The 14,599-nt window shown below is 34.2% G+C and overlaps 1 protein-coding gene across 3 annotated transcripts in view; it reads left to right on the top strand.

Moving 5' to 3' along the window:
• Positions 1 to 6,425, top strand: part of TBC1D32 (TBC1 domain family member 32) — a 202,462-nt gene extending 196,037 nt beyond the window's left edge. For all 3 annotated transcript variants that reach the window (XM_047859835.1, XM_047859833.1, XM_047859834.1), the window contains one exon: positions 4,336 to 6,425. In XM_047859835.1, coding sequence (XP_047715791.1) covers positions 4,336 to 4,455 — 120 coding nt within the window. In that variant the 3' untranslated portion in view covers positions 4,456 to 6,425. The remainder of the gene's footprint in view (positions 1 to 4,335) is intronic.
• Positions 6,426 to 14,599: the final 8,174 nt, after the last annotated feature.

Below are 14,599 nucleotides of genomic sequence, written 5' to 3'. Positions count from 1 at the left end.
CAGAAAAGCCTACTCTGAGAGCAGAAACAGAGACTTGAATGAGGCAAGGAAAAGGAACTTCTGGACAAAATTCTTCTAAATGGGAAAAAAGGCAAGGGCAGAAGCTTGGAGAAATGAGTTTGGTCCACTTAGAAAGTGTTGAGATACTACCGTGGCTAGAACAAGGTGAGGTAGTTAGAGAGGCGTCAGGACCCAGATCATACAAGGTTTTATAGTTCATGATAAAGAGTTCATGTGCTACATTTACACATGAGAAATTGAAGGTTAAAGTGTCAGTAACTTCCCCAGGTGTATATATCTAGTAACTACTACAGGGGAGTTTGAACCATTTTTTTGCTCTGAATCGAAATCTTGTGCTCTTTCTAGTATATCAAGTTGTCTCTCATTGACTAATCTGGTTACCTTTTTAAAAAACTTTAAATTCAGTGGACCTTCTAATTAAATGTTCTCATTAGTAAAAGAAAACGGAGTTCTATATGCAAATGAGAGGCAAGCTGTGGATATGCCATATCATGTAATATTGAATGCACATGAAACACTGTGGTTTAGAATAGTAATTTTTAATGCTTTTTGATGATTCAACATTTGAAACCCAGAAATAAGAGAGATAATCATTGAAGGCATACTGGTTGAAAAGCCATTAGGTACAAAAAAGAAAATGCAATATGCTCAAAATGAACTTCTAACCAATATGTAAACCACTTCAGAAGTAACCTAATTAAAAAAATGCTTTTCTTGAAGAAGTAGTGCATTGTTTATATAAAAAAGCATAGTGTTGCCAGATATAATTACATATGTCTACCTATTTAAAGAATTAGGGAATTCAGGGGTGCCTGGCCAGCTGGGTTAGTAGAACATGTGACTTTTGATCTTGGGGTCATGAATTTAAGCCCCATGTTGGAGATAGAGATTACAAAAAAAAAAGAATAAGGAAATTCATATTTTTATACAGAGTCCCATGTACTTAAGTCCATAAACAAAATGATAAAGCAGTATTCTGAAGAAATGGTCTGTTATAGTTTGAATGATAAACTGGCAGTCTAGATGGTTGTAATTGCAAAGTAATCCAGTAAAAAGGTCATTAGAGAACATTTAGAATAAAATGAAAAATATACCACTCTGAACACAGAAAGTAGATTTGGAGATTCTGAAGATTTTATTCAGAGTTATAAATTGGGAATTTTAAATAATGAACTACATAATTTAAAAACATTCTTTTAAAATGAATATTTGATTTTTCTTTTATAAAATATGACCTTGATATAAGAATTATTTGCCATTTTTTGCTTCAAGTTTTTATTTAAATTCCAGTTAGTTTACAGTATAATATTAGTTTCAAGAATAGAATTTAGTGATTCATCACGAGGCCTTTCCATAATACCCATGACCCATTTAGCCCACTCCCCCTACCTTCTTTCCAACAACCCTGTTTGTTCTCTGTAGTTCAGAGTCTGTTTAATGGTTTGCCTCCCTCTTTCTCCCCCTCTATGCTCATCGGTTTTATTTATTAAATTTCATATATGAGTGAAATCGTATGTTATTTGTCTTTCTCTGACTTATTTTACTTAGCATAATACTCTCTAGTTCCATCCATGTTGTTGCAAATGGTAAGACTTCATTCTTTTTGATAGCTGAGTAATATTCTAGTGTGTGTGTGTGTGTGTGTGTGTGTGTGTGTGTGTGTGTGTGTGTATACCATATCTTCTTTATCCATTCATCCATCAGTGGACATTTGGGTTTTTTCCATGATTTGGCTATTGTTGATAATGCTGCTATAAACATTGGGGTGTATGCGTCCCCTTGAATAAGTATTGTTGCATCCCTTGGTAAATACCTAGTAGTGCATTGCTGGGTCATAGGGTAGTTCTATTTTCAACTTTTTTTTTTAAGTTTATTTTGAGAGAAAGTGCACTTGCACACACAAGCAGGAAGAGAGCAGAGAGGGAGAGAGAGCGAAAATTCCAAACAGGCTCTGCACTGTCAGCACAGTGCCTGACATGGGGCTCAAACTCAGGAACTGTGAGATTGTGACCTGAGCCAAAATCAAGAGTCAGGCTCCTAACTTCTGAGGTACCCAGATGCCCCTCTATTTTTAAATTTTTGAAGAACCTTCATACTGTTTTCCAGAGTGGCTGCACCAGTTTGCATTAAAGGTGTCTCTTCAATGTAGTTATCAGGATATTTTCTCTTTATTTTAAAATTATTGTCCACAATTGAAACCATAATTTAGAAAACATTCTAAGGAAAAAATATATTTAAAACAGTGATAGCTATGGTTCTCCATAGGTAGTTTTTATTTATAAATTAAGTGAAACAATAATTAAAAGATGTTCAGTATATTTTGCTTAGGTTTGCCCAGAAAACAATTATTAGAGCTATTGTTCAAATGCTTTCATCCTCTATTGTGATTTAGTTGATGAACAATAGACATTCTTTTAAAAATCATGACTATACACTAAAGCAATTTTTCTGGCATGAGGCCTTTATCTGGTAAGATTAACACATTACTATAATTTCTCACCAGCTGAGATACAGTTTTAGTGAGGAGTTGATCAGTACCAAATCACACATAATTTGAATGAAGAGAATGGATAAATCCATAAATAGTTCTGTGACTACAACAGTAACTATTTAAAGTGAATTCTAGAACAGTAAGAATGGCCTTACTTCAATCCTATTTTCCCCAAAGAACAAAGTGAAATATTTTTTTATAGAGAAATCACAAAAACCTAGTGTTTCTGCTATTCATAAGATGAACATCTTCCCTTTGAGTTGCTTATACATAAAACTGGAGACAATATACACCTCAGCTGTTAATGTTTTAGGACAGGGACCTGCAGACATCTTTGTGTCTTCAAGATATGACCAAGAACTTTACATACAATGAGAATGAATGAGTTAATGAAGAAATAAGAGAATAGATAACATTACAGTTATTTGTGTTAATTGAATAGAGTTCAGATTTTTACGTTGGAAGGTATTAACTCTAGCCTTAATGGTGTAAAGCTTTGCATACAACTTAACATCATTTAGTTCTTTTATATATAACATCAGACGTGTGGGGGCACCTGGGTGGCACATTGGATGATGGAGCAGCTGACTTCGGCTCAGGTCATGATCTCACGGTTCATGAGTTTGAGCCCTGCGTCGGGCTTGCTGCTTTCAGCCTGTCAGCACAGAGCCCGATTTGGATCCTCTGTACCCCTCCCTCTCCCTGCCCTTCCCCAGCTCATTCACTCTTTCTCTGTCTCTCAAAAAATAAATAAAACATTTAAAAAAAAAGATATAACACCAGACTTGTAGATAAGTAATACATTTTTTAATGTACCAGCTATTCCTCCAGATTGCCCATATTTTAGGTGATGCATGGTAAAATTAGTATAACTTCTCCCAAGTTATTTGTAAGCTGTGAACTATTACTTAGGAGTGAGCAGTGACATCTGAGGGAGGCCTTTACAAGCATTCTTATTGAAAATTGCATATGTGATGTTTTTCTAGGTGTTATACATTCATGTGTCTCATCTGTAAACTGTCTATAACACAATTTCTGGTATATGATCATATCTCTTACTCGTTTTAAATTGCTTTTGGTTTTTGTTAGTAACTTTTACCTTTAAACTGTAATGTATAGGAAGGCATGAATTGTCTAGTTTTTAAAATAATCTCCAAAATTCTGAACATGATACTTATTACATTGAATCAGGTATGATTTTTCTTCAGAATTTTTGTTTTATTTTCAAGGGTAGGTACTGCACAGCTAGTATTTGGAAATGCTAAAAGAAATAGACACAATTCTCTAAAAGTCTCTAAGATTCTAAATTAATATTCATATTGTTTTAATTTATTCTTGAGTGCCTCATTTGGGACACTAACCATTAAATTCAGAATTAGCATAGACATGCATAGTACCAACATTATGAGTTACAGACTATTGAAGGTTTTATGAACCTTCATAGCTGTAGAACAAGATATTTCTTACGACATTATAGTATCCTTTTATAAGCTTTAGAGTCTTTACTAACTAAAAATGTGAACAATCATTCTGTAATTGAAACTATCCAAAATACTGGGAAGATTTCATTAACTAAGAGTTTATCTTATATTTTCTTAGCTGTAAAGCATATTTGGTTTTAAACACAGACAACCTTGTTTCATAGGGACATGATTTCTTGCTATCACATACATACACAGCCTACTACATAGAAAGCAATTACAGTTTACTAGCAACATAAAACCCTGTCTGTAGCTTTAAAAAAAGTCAACTATTTAAATTCATTAACTTAGAATGTGTTTCTTTACGCATGAGAATTAACTTCTCTCTGTATTTTTTGACAGGAAGAAGCACTGCATGGGTTTCGAGTGAGTGATTACTTTGAATACATGGAGATTTTGGAACAAAACTACCGACCAGTGGTACTGAGGGACATGCGCAATGTTAGAGTGCAGAGCACATAGATGGTGGCACAGACAGTTGAATGCCACATTTTATTTCTGTTTAAAGGAAACAATCGTTTTTTGTGTCTATAACAGCATATGCTTTGTGAATATGTATATTGTGAATCAATGCTGAGACTTTTTGAATATAATAATATATTCAAGTAGATATAGCTCAATTTGTCACATGAAGTAAATTCTTTTTTGTAAGTTTTTTGTTTTGCAAGGTGATTTTAGAGTCAGATCTAATTTACTTCTAGTTCTTTGTATTTAAAAGCTAGTCCCAACCTACATCTCTTCCTTCACCAGAAGATTAAAATATTTTTTCCAATGAGTTTTAAATGAAGTGGCAATATTGTAAATAATTGTTTGACTAGCCAGAGAGAGAGTCCATAGAAACAAGGAAGACAGTTGTTTTCTTGATATATTGTCTTCACATATAAAGGAAAAATAGACAAAGCCACAACTATTTATTTAACATGTGGGGGAAATAAATGATATTTATCATGGCAAATGCTAAGAAAACTATTGTCCTCAGACATAACTGTGTTTCTAGGAATTGCTTGTGATACCTATATCAAGTTATAATTTTTCATGTGAGATGTCTCTACATGGTTCATTTAAAAGATAGATTGGTTATTTCATACTGATAAGCATTTGTTACGCATTTTTTTAGTGATAAATTTTATTTGTACTGAACATAACATTAAGGAGAATAATTTCTAAATTATTTTCAATGACTAACACAATGCTTTATTTAAATGGAAGGCTTTGCTCCAATGAGATTATTAATACAATATGGAAAGGTCTATTTTCCTCTAATTGTCACATTTATTATATGAAAGAATACACAAAAGTATTTTTCAGTTAGCGATTTTAACAAGTTTTTTTTTAAATTATAGGTAGTAGTCATTTTGTTTGCATTGCTTATATTTAAATATAAATCAAGCGTTAAGACTATTCTCAAGCTTTTTTTTTAAACCGAAAATGGCTCATCCACAAACTCATTTTTTCTTTTGTATCATGAAACAACTGGCACTGTACAGTTTTCAGTTTTGTGATATTTAGGATATTGCATTATCAACCTTCCAGAACTAGGTTTTATGCTGTAAATGCTAACAATAGCTGCTCGGTAATGGTGTTCCTAAAGGGCATTGAAAAAGTTGAGAAAAGAAAATTGAACAAGTTAATTTGACATATTACTCCCTTTAGCTGTGGTTGATAGGAGTAAAGTAAGAGAGTTCTAGGTTACCCAAAATACCAAGCTTTGTCTGCTTTCAAAGTTAATTTTGAAAAACTGTTTCACAGAATGCTTATGGTTTCACAAAATGTTTATGGTTTCATTTCTACCCACTCTGTTCCTGAGTTACTGATACTAAGAAATTGCAGCTTTATTTCTTTTTTAAAAATTCTTACATGGTAATTAGAAATACAAATGGAGAAGGAACTATGACTTAGTTTTATAATATTCATTGGTGATTTTGATTGGAAACTGAAGATCTTGATAATTACAGTTACATTTTAGAAAGGTGAACTCAGTTCCAACTGGAAAGCTTTTGTTTTCATTTGTTAAAGAAATGTCTTATGAACAATGACCTACCAATTCAGTGAAATAAAATGTAAAATATGTTAGTATGTGTAGCTACCATTGTAAATTATTTTTGTACCTATTAGTTTAACAATATTCTTTAGAATAGAAATAAATACTGCCCTACCTTGTCCCTTTTTAATTATTTAAAGTATAAGTCCTTAGGACAAACTTTATTTCTCCTTTGTGAACAGGTACCTTGTACACTTACAGGATTCATTTTAAGAAACTATATTTTATCATACAATGAAAACAAATTTGTGAAAAATGTAAGTGCTCATATATAAATCTTTGAATATCTGTTTCCAACATTTCATCTCTGTAGTTATGCCTCCTTATGATACACAGGCATCTGAGGAATCTGTGATGGTAAAATAAATCTCAGAAATTAATCTAAACTTAACAAAATTCTACCCAAATTTGTGATTATTAAATTGTGGGTTCTAGTTTGATTTTCCAGTTCCAAGATATTAAAGAAATTCCTTCGGTTATTCATTGAATACACATGTTGAGGGTTGCAAGTATAATAAATATTTTTAATTTTTTTTTTAACATTTGTTTTTGAGAGAGAGAGAGAGAGAGACCGTGAGCAGGGGAGCAGCAAAGAGACAAGGAGAAACAGAATCTGAAGCAGGCCCTAGGCTCCAAGCTGTCAGCACAGAGCCCAACGCAGGGCTCAAACTCAAGAATCATGAGATCAAGACTTGAGCCGAAGTCAGATGCTTAACTGATTGAGACACCCAGGTGCCCCAATGAAATATTTGTAATATTCAGGATAGGGTAAATGAACTAACAGCACCTCTACTCAGAGTCCACAGTCTTTACGGAGAGATGAATAATTTTAAACTGAAAATGCACTTTTAAAGATAAGTAAGAAATGACCTCTGGATTTGGTGACTTTGATAAGCAGTTTTGATGGAGTAGTGAGGTTTGTTTGGAGTGGGTTTAAATGATGCTGAGAGGAAAGACTGGAGACTGGTCCTTCCAGGAACACTGCTGAGCAGGGAAAGAGAATATGGAGGAGGCCGGGGGTCAAAAGACTTTTTTAAGATGGGAAATGGAAGCATTTTTATATGTGGGTGGAAATGATGCAGTAGAAAAAGAAAAACATGCTGAATTTCTCATAGGAATAAAAACTGCAACAGCCATTTGGAAATTTGGGGGTTTTGTTTTCTTTTTCTTTTTTAAATGACGTTAAGCACACACTTAACTCTGTGACTCAGCAATATTCCTTTTGGGTATTCCTCCAAAGAAAAGGTGTGTCCATACAAAGGCATGCATGAATAATATAGCTTTTATTCATCTTAGTCCCAAACTGGAAACAACTCACACCTCCACTGGTGAATAAATAAGTGTAGTTCATTCCATAAAATGGAACACAACTCAGCCTTGAAGAGTATCCACCTACTGATGCACACAAAAGGTTACATGTAGGATTCCGTGTGCATGAAATGGTAGAAAAGGCATCTCTATAGTGACAGGATGTTAGTGGTTTCCAGAAGGCCAAGGCTGGGGGTGGGTAGGAAGAAAGGGGATTTTCTGCATAGAGCAGAGGGGCCTCTATGTCATGATTGTAGTGATAGCTACATGACTATATTTTTAAAAGTACTTCGAAATTTATGAATTTTATTATAAATTTCATGTCAATAAATCTGCTTTTCAAAAGATAAATACTGCAGGGGTGCCTGGGTGGCTCCATCGGTTAAGCATCCAGCTTTGGCTCAGGTCATGATTTCACAGTCTGTGAGTTAGAGCCTCGTGTCGGGCTCTGTGCTGACAGCTCAGAGCCTGGAGTATGCTTCAGATTCTGTGTCTCCCTCTCTCTGCCCGTCCACTGCTGTCTCTCTCTCAAAAATAAATAAATATTAAAAAAAAATACTGCAGAGAGAAATTGACAAATCCATTTTAATGGAAGAGTTTCAACATTAGCAACTATAGGTTACTTGTGGATGCCTTAAAGAAGCTGAGGAAGATCCTTTCTATTCCTATTTTACTGAGAGTTACAGGAATAGAATTTTGTTAGAAAATAATTTTATCAAATATTTTATATGAAAGTAATCTTTGAGTTTCCCCCTTTTTTGGTCTGTTGATATGGTAACTTGCCAATATTTTCTAATGTTAAACCAACCTTGCATTCCTAAGATCAACTCTACTTGGTCATAATATTTTATCATTTTTATGTATTGTCAGATTTCATTTGCTAAAATTTTATTAGGAATTTTTATGTCTGTGTTCTTAAGGGACATTGGTCTATAGTTTTTGTCTTCTGATTTTGCTATCATCGTAATACTAGCTTCATAAAATGAGAAGTGTTCATCTATTTTCTAGTAGCTTGTATATAGACAATATTATATTTTCTCCTTCAGTGTTTGGTAGAACTTCCCAGGGAAGCCTGAAATTTTCTTTGTGATAGGAGTTTTTACAAAATGTTTAATTTCTCTAATAGGTACATAGCTCTTCAAAATATCTATTCTTTTTAAATGTTTATTTATTTATTTATTTATTTATTTATTTATGAAATTTATTGACAAATTGGTTTCCATACAACACCCAGTGCTCATCCCAAAAGGTGCCCTCCTCAATACCCATCACCCACCCTCTCCTCCCTCCCACCCCTCATCAACCCTCAGTTTGTTCTCAGTTTTTAAGAGTCTCTTATGCTTTGGCTCTCTCCCATTCTAACCTCTTTTTTTTTTTTCCTTCCCCTTCCCCATGGGCTCCTGTTAAGTTTCTCAGGATCCACATAAGAGTGAAACCATATGGTATCTGTCTTTCTCTGTATGGCTTATTTCACTTAGCATCACACTCTCCAGTTCCATCCACGTTGCTACAAAAGGCCATATTTCATTTTTTCTCATTGCCACGTAATATTCCATTGTGTATATAAACCACAATTTCTTTATCCATTCATCAGTGGATGGACATTTAGGCTCTTTCCATAATTTGGCTATTGTTGAGAGTGCTGCTATGAACATTGGGGTACAAGTGGCCCTATGCATCAGTACTCCTGTATCCCTTGGATAAATTCCTAGCAGTGCTATTTCTGGGTCATAGGGTAGGTCTATTTTTAATTTTCTGAGGAACCTCCACACTGCTTTCCAGAGCGGCTGCACCAATTTGCATTCCCACCAACAGTGCAAGAGGGTTCCCGTTTCTCCACATCCTCTCCAGCATCTATAGTCTCCTGATTTGTTCATTTTGGCCACTCTGACTGGCGTGAGGTGATACCTGAGTGTGGTTTTGATTTGTATTTCCCTGACAAGGAGCGACGCTGAACATCTTTTCATGTGCCTGTGGGCCATCCGGATGTCTTCTTTAGAGAAGTGTCTATTCATGTTTTCTGCCCATTTCTTCACTGGGTTATTTGTTTTTCGGGTGTGGAGTTTGGTGAGCTCTTTATAGATTTTGGATACTAGCCCTTTGTCCGATATGTCATTTGCGAATATCTTTTCCCATTCCGTTGGTTGCCTTTTAGTTTTGTTGGTTGTTTCCTTGGCTGTGCAGAAGCTTTTTATCTTCATAAGGTCCCAGTAATTCACTTTTGCTTTTAATTCCCTTGCCTTTGGGGATGTGTCGAGGAAGAGATTGCTACGGCTGAGGTCAGAGAGGTCTTTTCCTGCTTTCTCCTCTAAGGTTTTGATGGTATCCTGTCTCACATTTAGGTCCTTTATCCATTTTGAGTTTATTTTTGTGAATGGTGTGAGAAAGTGGTCTAGTTTCAACCTTCTGCATGTTGCTGTCCAGTTCTCCCAGCACCATTTGTTAAAGAGGCTGTCTTTTTTCCATTGGATGTTCTTTCCTGCTTTGTCAAAGATGAGTTGGCCATACGTTTGTGGGTCTAGTTCTGGGGTTTCTATTCTATTCCATTGGTCTATGTGTCTGTTTTTGTGCCATAAATGTTTATTTATTTTGAGAGAGAGAGAACATATGCATGAGCAGGTGAGGAGCAGAGAAAGAGGGAGAGAGAGAATCCCAAGCAGGCTCTGCACTGTCAGCACATATGCAGCACATCTGAGCATGTGACCCTAGGATCATGACATGAGCCAAAATCAAGAGTCGGAAACTCAACCAGCTGAGCCACCCAGACGCCCCTACATCACTTTGTCTTTAGTATAAGAACCTTACTACAATCAATAAACCACAAAACTTTACTGAGTCACTCTAATCCAAAGCATTTCTCTTAAATTATAAAAGATTTCTTAACCATCCTCTTGTAAATAATTACATAGTCTTACATGCTATTTCTTATTATTTTGAATTATTTTCTCTCTGATTATTTAATGCCAGCATATCATTCAACAAATGTATCAGTAGTAAACACTTTTGTTTGGCAATGTTATCTCCCCAAAATTAAGTTTGTTTCAAAAAGGGGCAAAGGTTAATTCTCTCTCAGAAATTCTGGCCTAGTGTTAGGCACAAGAGCAGAATATCAGATTATTTGCTGAATGAAATATCATAGTTGTTTTGAATTACCACAATGATAGAGAAGGAACATATTTTGAAACCTTAGACCACATTTCCCCCTCAGTTCTTTTAATAGGTAAAGCAGGGAGGAAATAACTTATATTCTTGGTACAAATATTTTTTCTACTTACTGTTTGCTATGGAATGTATTTTTAATGAAAATAATAGTTTACTAAATTCTATTTAGCAATGATTATAACTAAAACGTGTAAGTTTTCCTTCTCTGTGTGTGAATGCATGTGTGTGTATCATTGCATACTGGTATTATTTTGGCTATAATATGCATCTGATAGGCTTGTGTGACATAGTCTAGAAATCTAACCATTATTTGGAAATATCTTTTTTAAATATACCATGTATGCTTTTATTTATAAAAACTGACAGGTAAATTTGGTGTTTAGATCTGTATAGTCTGTCTTTCTAAAAACCATCAGATAGTCATATGTCCTAAATGATGTAGTTATGATGGCAGAAGACTTGAACATCTTATATGTCAGGATGTCTCCTAGCACAATGATGCTGAATATTTCTAAATTATTCTTGTTAAAACTATCCTCACTATTTCTTTATTATATATGATGGTTTAGACATGGGCCAAAAAACTATACCCTCTTTCTGTTAAAGTTTTACTGGAACACTGCTCATTTTTTTTTGTGTATTGTCTATTGCTTTTTTACAGTGGTAGAGTTGAATAGCTGTGACAGTATGTGTGGTTCACAAAACTTAAAATATTTATTATCTAGCCCTTTATAGGAAATTTTTGCCAACTCTGGCTTAGAGTACTAATTACATATATGAGTCCAAATCCACTTTGGAGTAAACTATCTAGATATACAGAAGATGCTAGAGGACATCTAATCCAAAACCTTTAATTCACCAATGAAGCTATGACTCAAAGTAGAGAGGGGATCCCTAGATTATATAGAGGAGAAATATAATGCAGTGGATAAAATTGAGAACTCAGCAGGCACACTGTCTGAATTTAGATCCTGGCTCTGTTATCAAGTTATTTAATTCCTCTGTACTTCACTTTACTTCTTGGTAAAATGAGCATAATAGTAGTAGCTATGTCATAGGATTATGATCTAATGCATGTTTTTAACAACTCCTTAGCAAGACTTCAATAAATTATATCTATTATTATTTGTTCTTGTTCGGCTAACTGGTGATTGCATAGTGTGGAACCTAGCCATTGTGACTTCCAAGTTCAGACCTCTTTCAACTGCATTATTCATTCATTCATTCATTCATTCATTCATTTATTCAGTCACTCAGTATATCTTTATTAAATTCCTACTGTGGATCAGACACTCAGGTGTGGTTATAATTTCTCTTTGATTCAGACTTTTCCAAGAGTAACAGATTATATTTTCCTATTTTATGGTTTCCTTACTGGTTATAAAATTACAGAAAAATCCTGTACAATCCAATATTAGACATATTTTTGTAGTTTATTCAGTTTCCTCATTTTTCCTTCCTGTTTTGACAGGTGAACTTTTTCATACTTTAGATTTTGTGATATAGACAGATCAATGTATAATAGGTTAGCAATATATTTTTGAATTGTTTTACATTCTCCAGTGATAAATAAAAGGTTCTATTTGACAAAATTTCACCAACATGTTCTTTGTAGCAAAATTGACTTACCTACTTGTTTTTTTTCAGCAGAATATTAAGAGTTATTACTTAAGTAAATACATTGGCACCTACTTATCTAATGAGTTTAATCAGGGTCAGGGCAGTTAGCCTCACATAAACCTTGAATTTTCAGCACTAGCAATATTTTAGCCTTTAAAATCAGTTAACTTCCTTGGCATGTTTCCCACTCCATATTCTACTGTTGGCAATAGGCCACCATGAATTGCTAAGCACCATGGAAATAATTGGACTGTCATGTTTGCTAATAGAGTGCATTTGAGATACATTGGGGGAGACAGTTATTAAAATGTTGGCTGTTAAAATCTTATCTAATCCAGGGTTTAGATGGCTTTGATCTGCTATGAGAATAAGTATCATTTGTTCTTTGTTAAATAACACATTTATATTTAGCCTTTTCTTAAAATGCTAAAGTTCATCTTTTTAAAAACATCTCTAAAATCCCTTCTCTCACAACATCAAATATAATTAACTACAGTTTCATTAGAAATCATCAGATAATGGAAATCAAAATGCTTTGCTTTTTTGGTTAAATGATCTCCATGTTATGTCAACATAACTGCCTACATTTTCTTTTAACTTTCGTAAGAGCATATTTTTCAAATTAATATTTTGCTTACTATCATGAAATTATTTTGGCCTGAAAAAAGTATTAGAATGGATTATGGGCACAGCAGAGACTGGTTAATGTTCAACAATGTTTCCTCTTCCTTGGCTAAGTATATTTCAGGGCATTTAATCAGCTTAACTAATGATAAGTGAGCAGGCCAAGGCATAAAGTAGTAGATGTGCCTTACCAATGAGCTTTCTGTTCTCTTTTCTGGTGTCCCTGGAGCCTGGATGCTTGAATTTGTGAAAAGCAAAACCTCCCTACCAACCCACACTGGACTGTGAGCTGAGGAAGAAATCAGTCTTGCATTACATGACTGAAATCATGTGGCTGCTTATTACCATATATAGCATTAAGTACCCTGGGAAGTTTCCCCATTTCTGTCCCCCTTTCTGAATAATTTTTGATGTGCCTCGATAGGCATGTTCCTAATTTCATAGTGTTTTATTATATCTCATATTGAGAATCTAAGTATATTGTCTAGCACTAATACAATTAAGAGATTTTATCATGCACTTAATTGATATGTTTAGCAATTAGTAACACTGTTGGACACAATAGGTATCATTTGACTAGCAGATATGTGTACTATCAAGGAAAGCTTGTTTCTGTAGATGAAGACCAGGACATCTGAAGATACCCATTAGGGTACCAATCTCATCAGTGAGCTCAAATTTGATCACAGTTATATATTTTGTATATTATTCTATATGATAATTTTTAGCATATATAACCTAATTCTACCTTAAATTTTGACACTTAGAGTGATCTGTACATTGGAAAGTATTCCCAAGCTATTGTATACAATAAACATAAAACTGCTGACTAGAAAATTAATAGAAATGAGCAAAGGCACTTGAATGTTCAAGTTGAAAGGAAGACAACACTAACACACACACACATAGGTAAGATTAGATTAAATTTCTGGCTTATTTAGCCAAGGATGTAAAATATTAGCAGAAGCAAAGAGGCCATTTTGAACAGGAGCAGATGGCTGCATATTTAGCATAGGTGCAAGGTTCTCCTGGCCCCTAAGTCAATAACAAGGGAAGCTTATCTTCCAGGGAATCTGCAGTGTGGTGTATGATTCAAAAAAAGATCAATTTTTTTTGTTACCATTATTTTATTCTTGAAACTCATCATTCAGAAAGAGCATGCTCAAACTATTCATGTTCCCCTGGTTAAAGAAATGTTTACAGACTTTGGTTCTGCTGGTCCTTGACCAAATAAATGTCCATCTTAAGGCTACATCCCCACCTTGAGGAAGAAAGGTGAACCAGGGCTCAGACACTTGAGCAGTATCTCAGCCTTGGGCTCATTAGAATTTCAGAAACCCCAATTCTCTTGAAAGAGCTAAGTGCAGAAAACAAAAACAAAACAAACAAACAAAAAACAAACATAGAGGAAATAGAAGTCACTGAGTACAGTTCTAGCTGCGTACACAGAATACACCTAATATTATCATTGAAAGAATAACTCCAAGGAAAATTATCAAAAATACTGTCTACTTTTATATAGTGATTATTGTTTATAAAGTACTTGTATGCACATTTCATCTTTGCAACAACTGTACCACCCAAATATAATCTCTTAACCTCTCTCTATATATAGATATATATATAATTTATCAATTATATATATAATTCATAAATGTCAATATTTAAACTCATAAACATGCTGCACATAGAAATCATATTTATTTGCCTAATATCTATATATGATCACTTGATAGTGAAAAAAATTTTAAGCTGGTAACAAGTATTTAAGAGTCTATTCTGTTAAGACACCAAATATGAGAATTTCTACCCTCAAAGAGCTTATGATAGAGTGATAAAACTTATACAAGA

The sequence above is a fragment of the Prionailurus viverrinus genome, chromosome B2, assembly GCF_022837055.1.
Source record: "Prionailurus viverrinus isolate Anna chromosome B2, UM_Priviv_1.0, whole genome shotgun sequence".
Lineage (NCBI taxonomy): Eukaryota > Metazoa > Chordata > Mammalia > Carnivora > Felidae > Prionailurus > Prionailurus viverrinus.
Note: the sequence above shows the minus strand (reverse complement) of the source record. Positions and strands in the feature narration are given on the sequence as shown.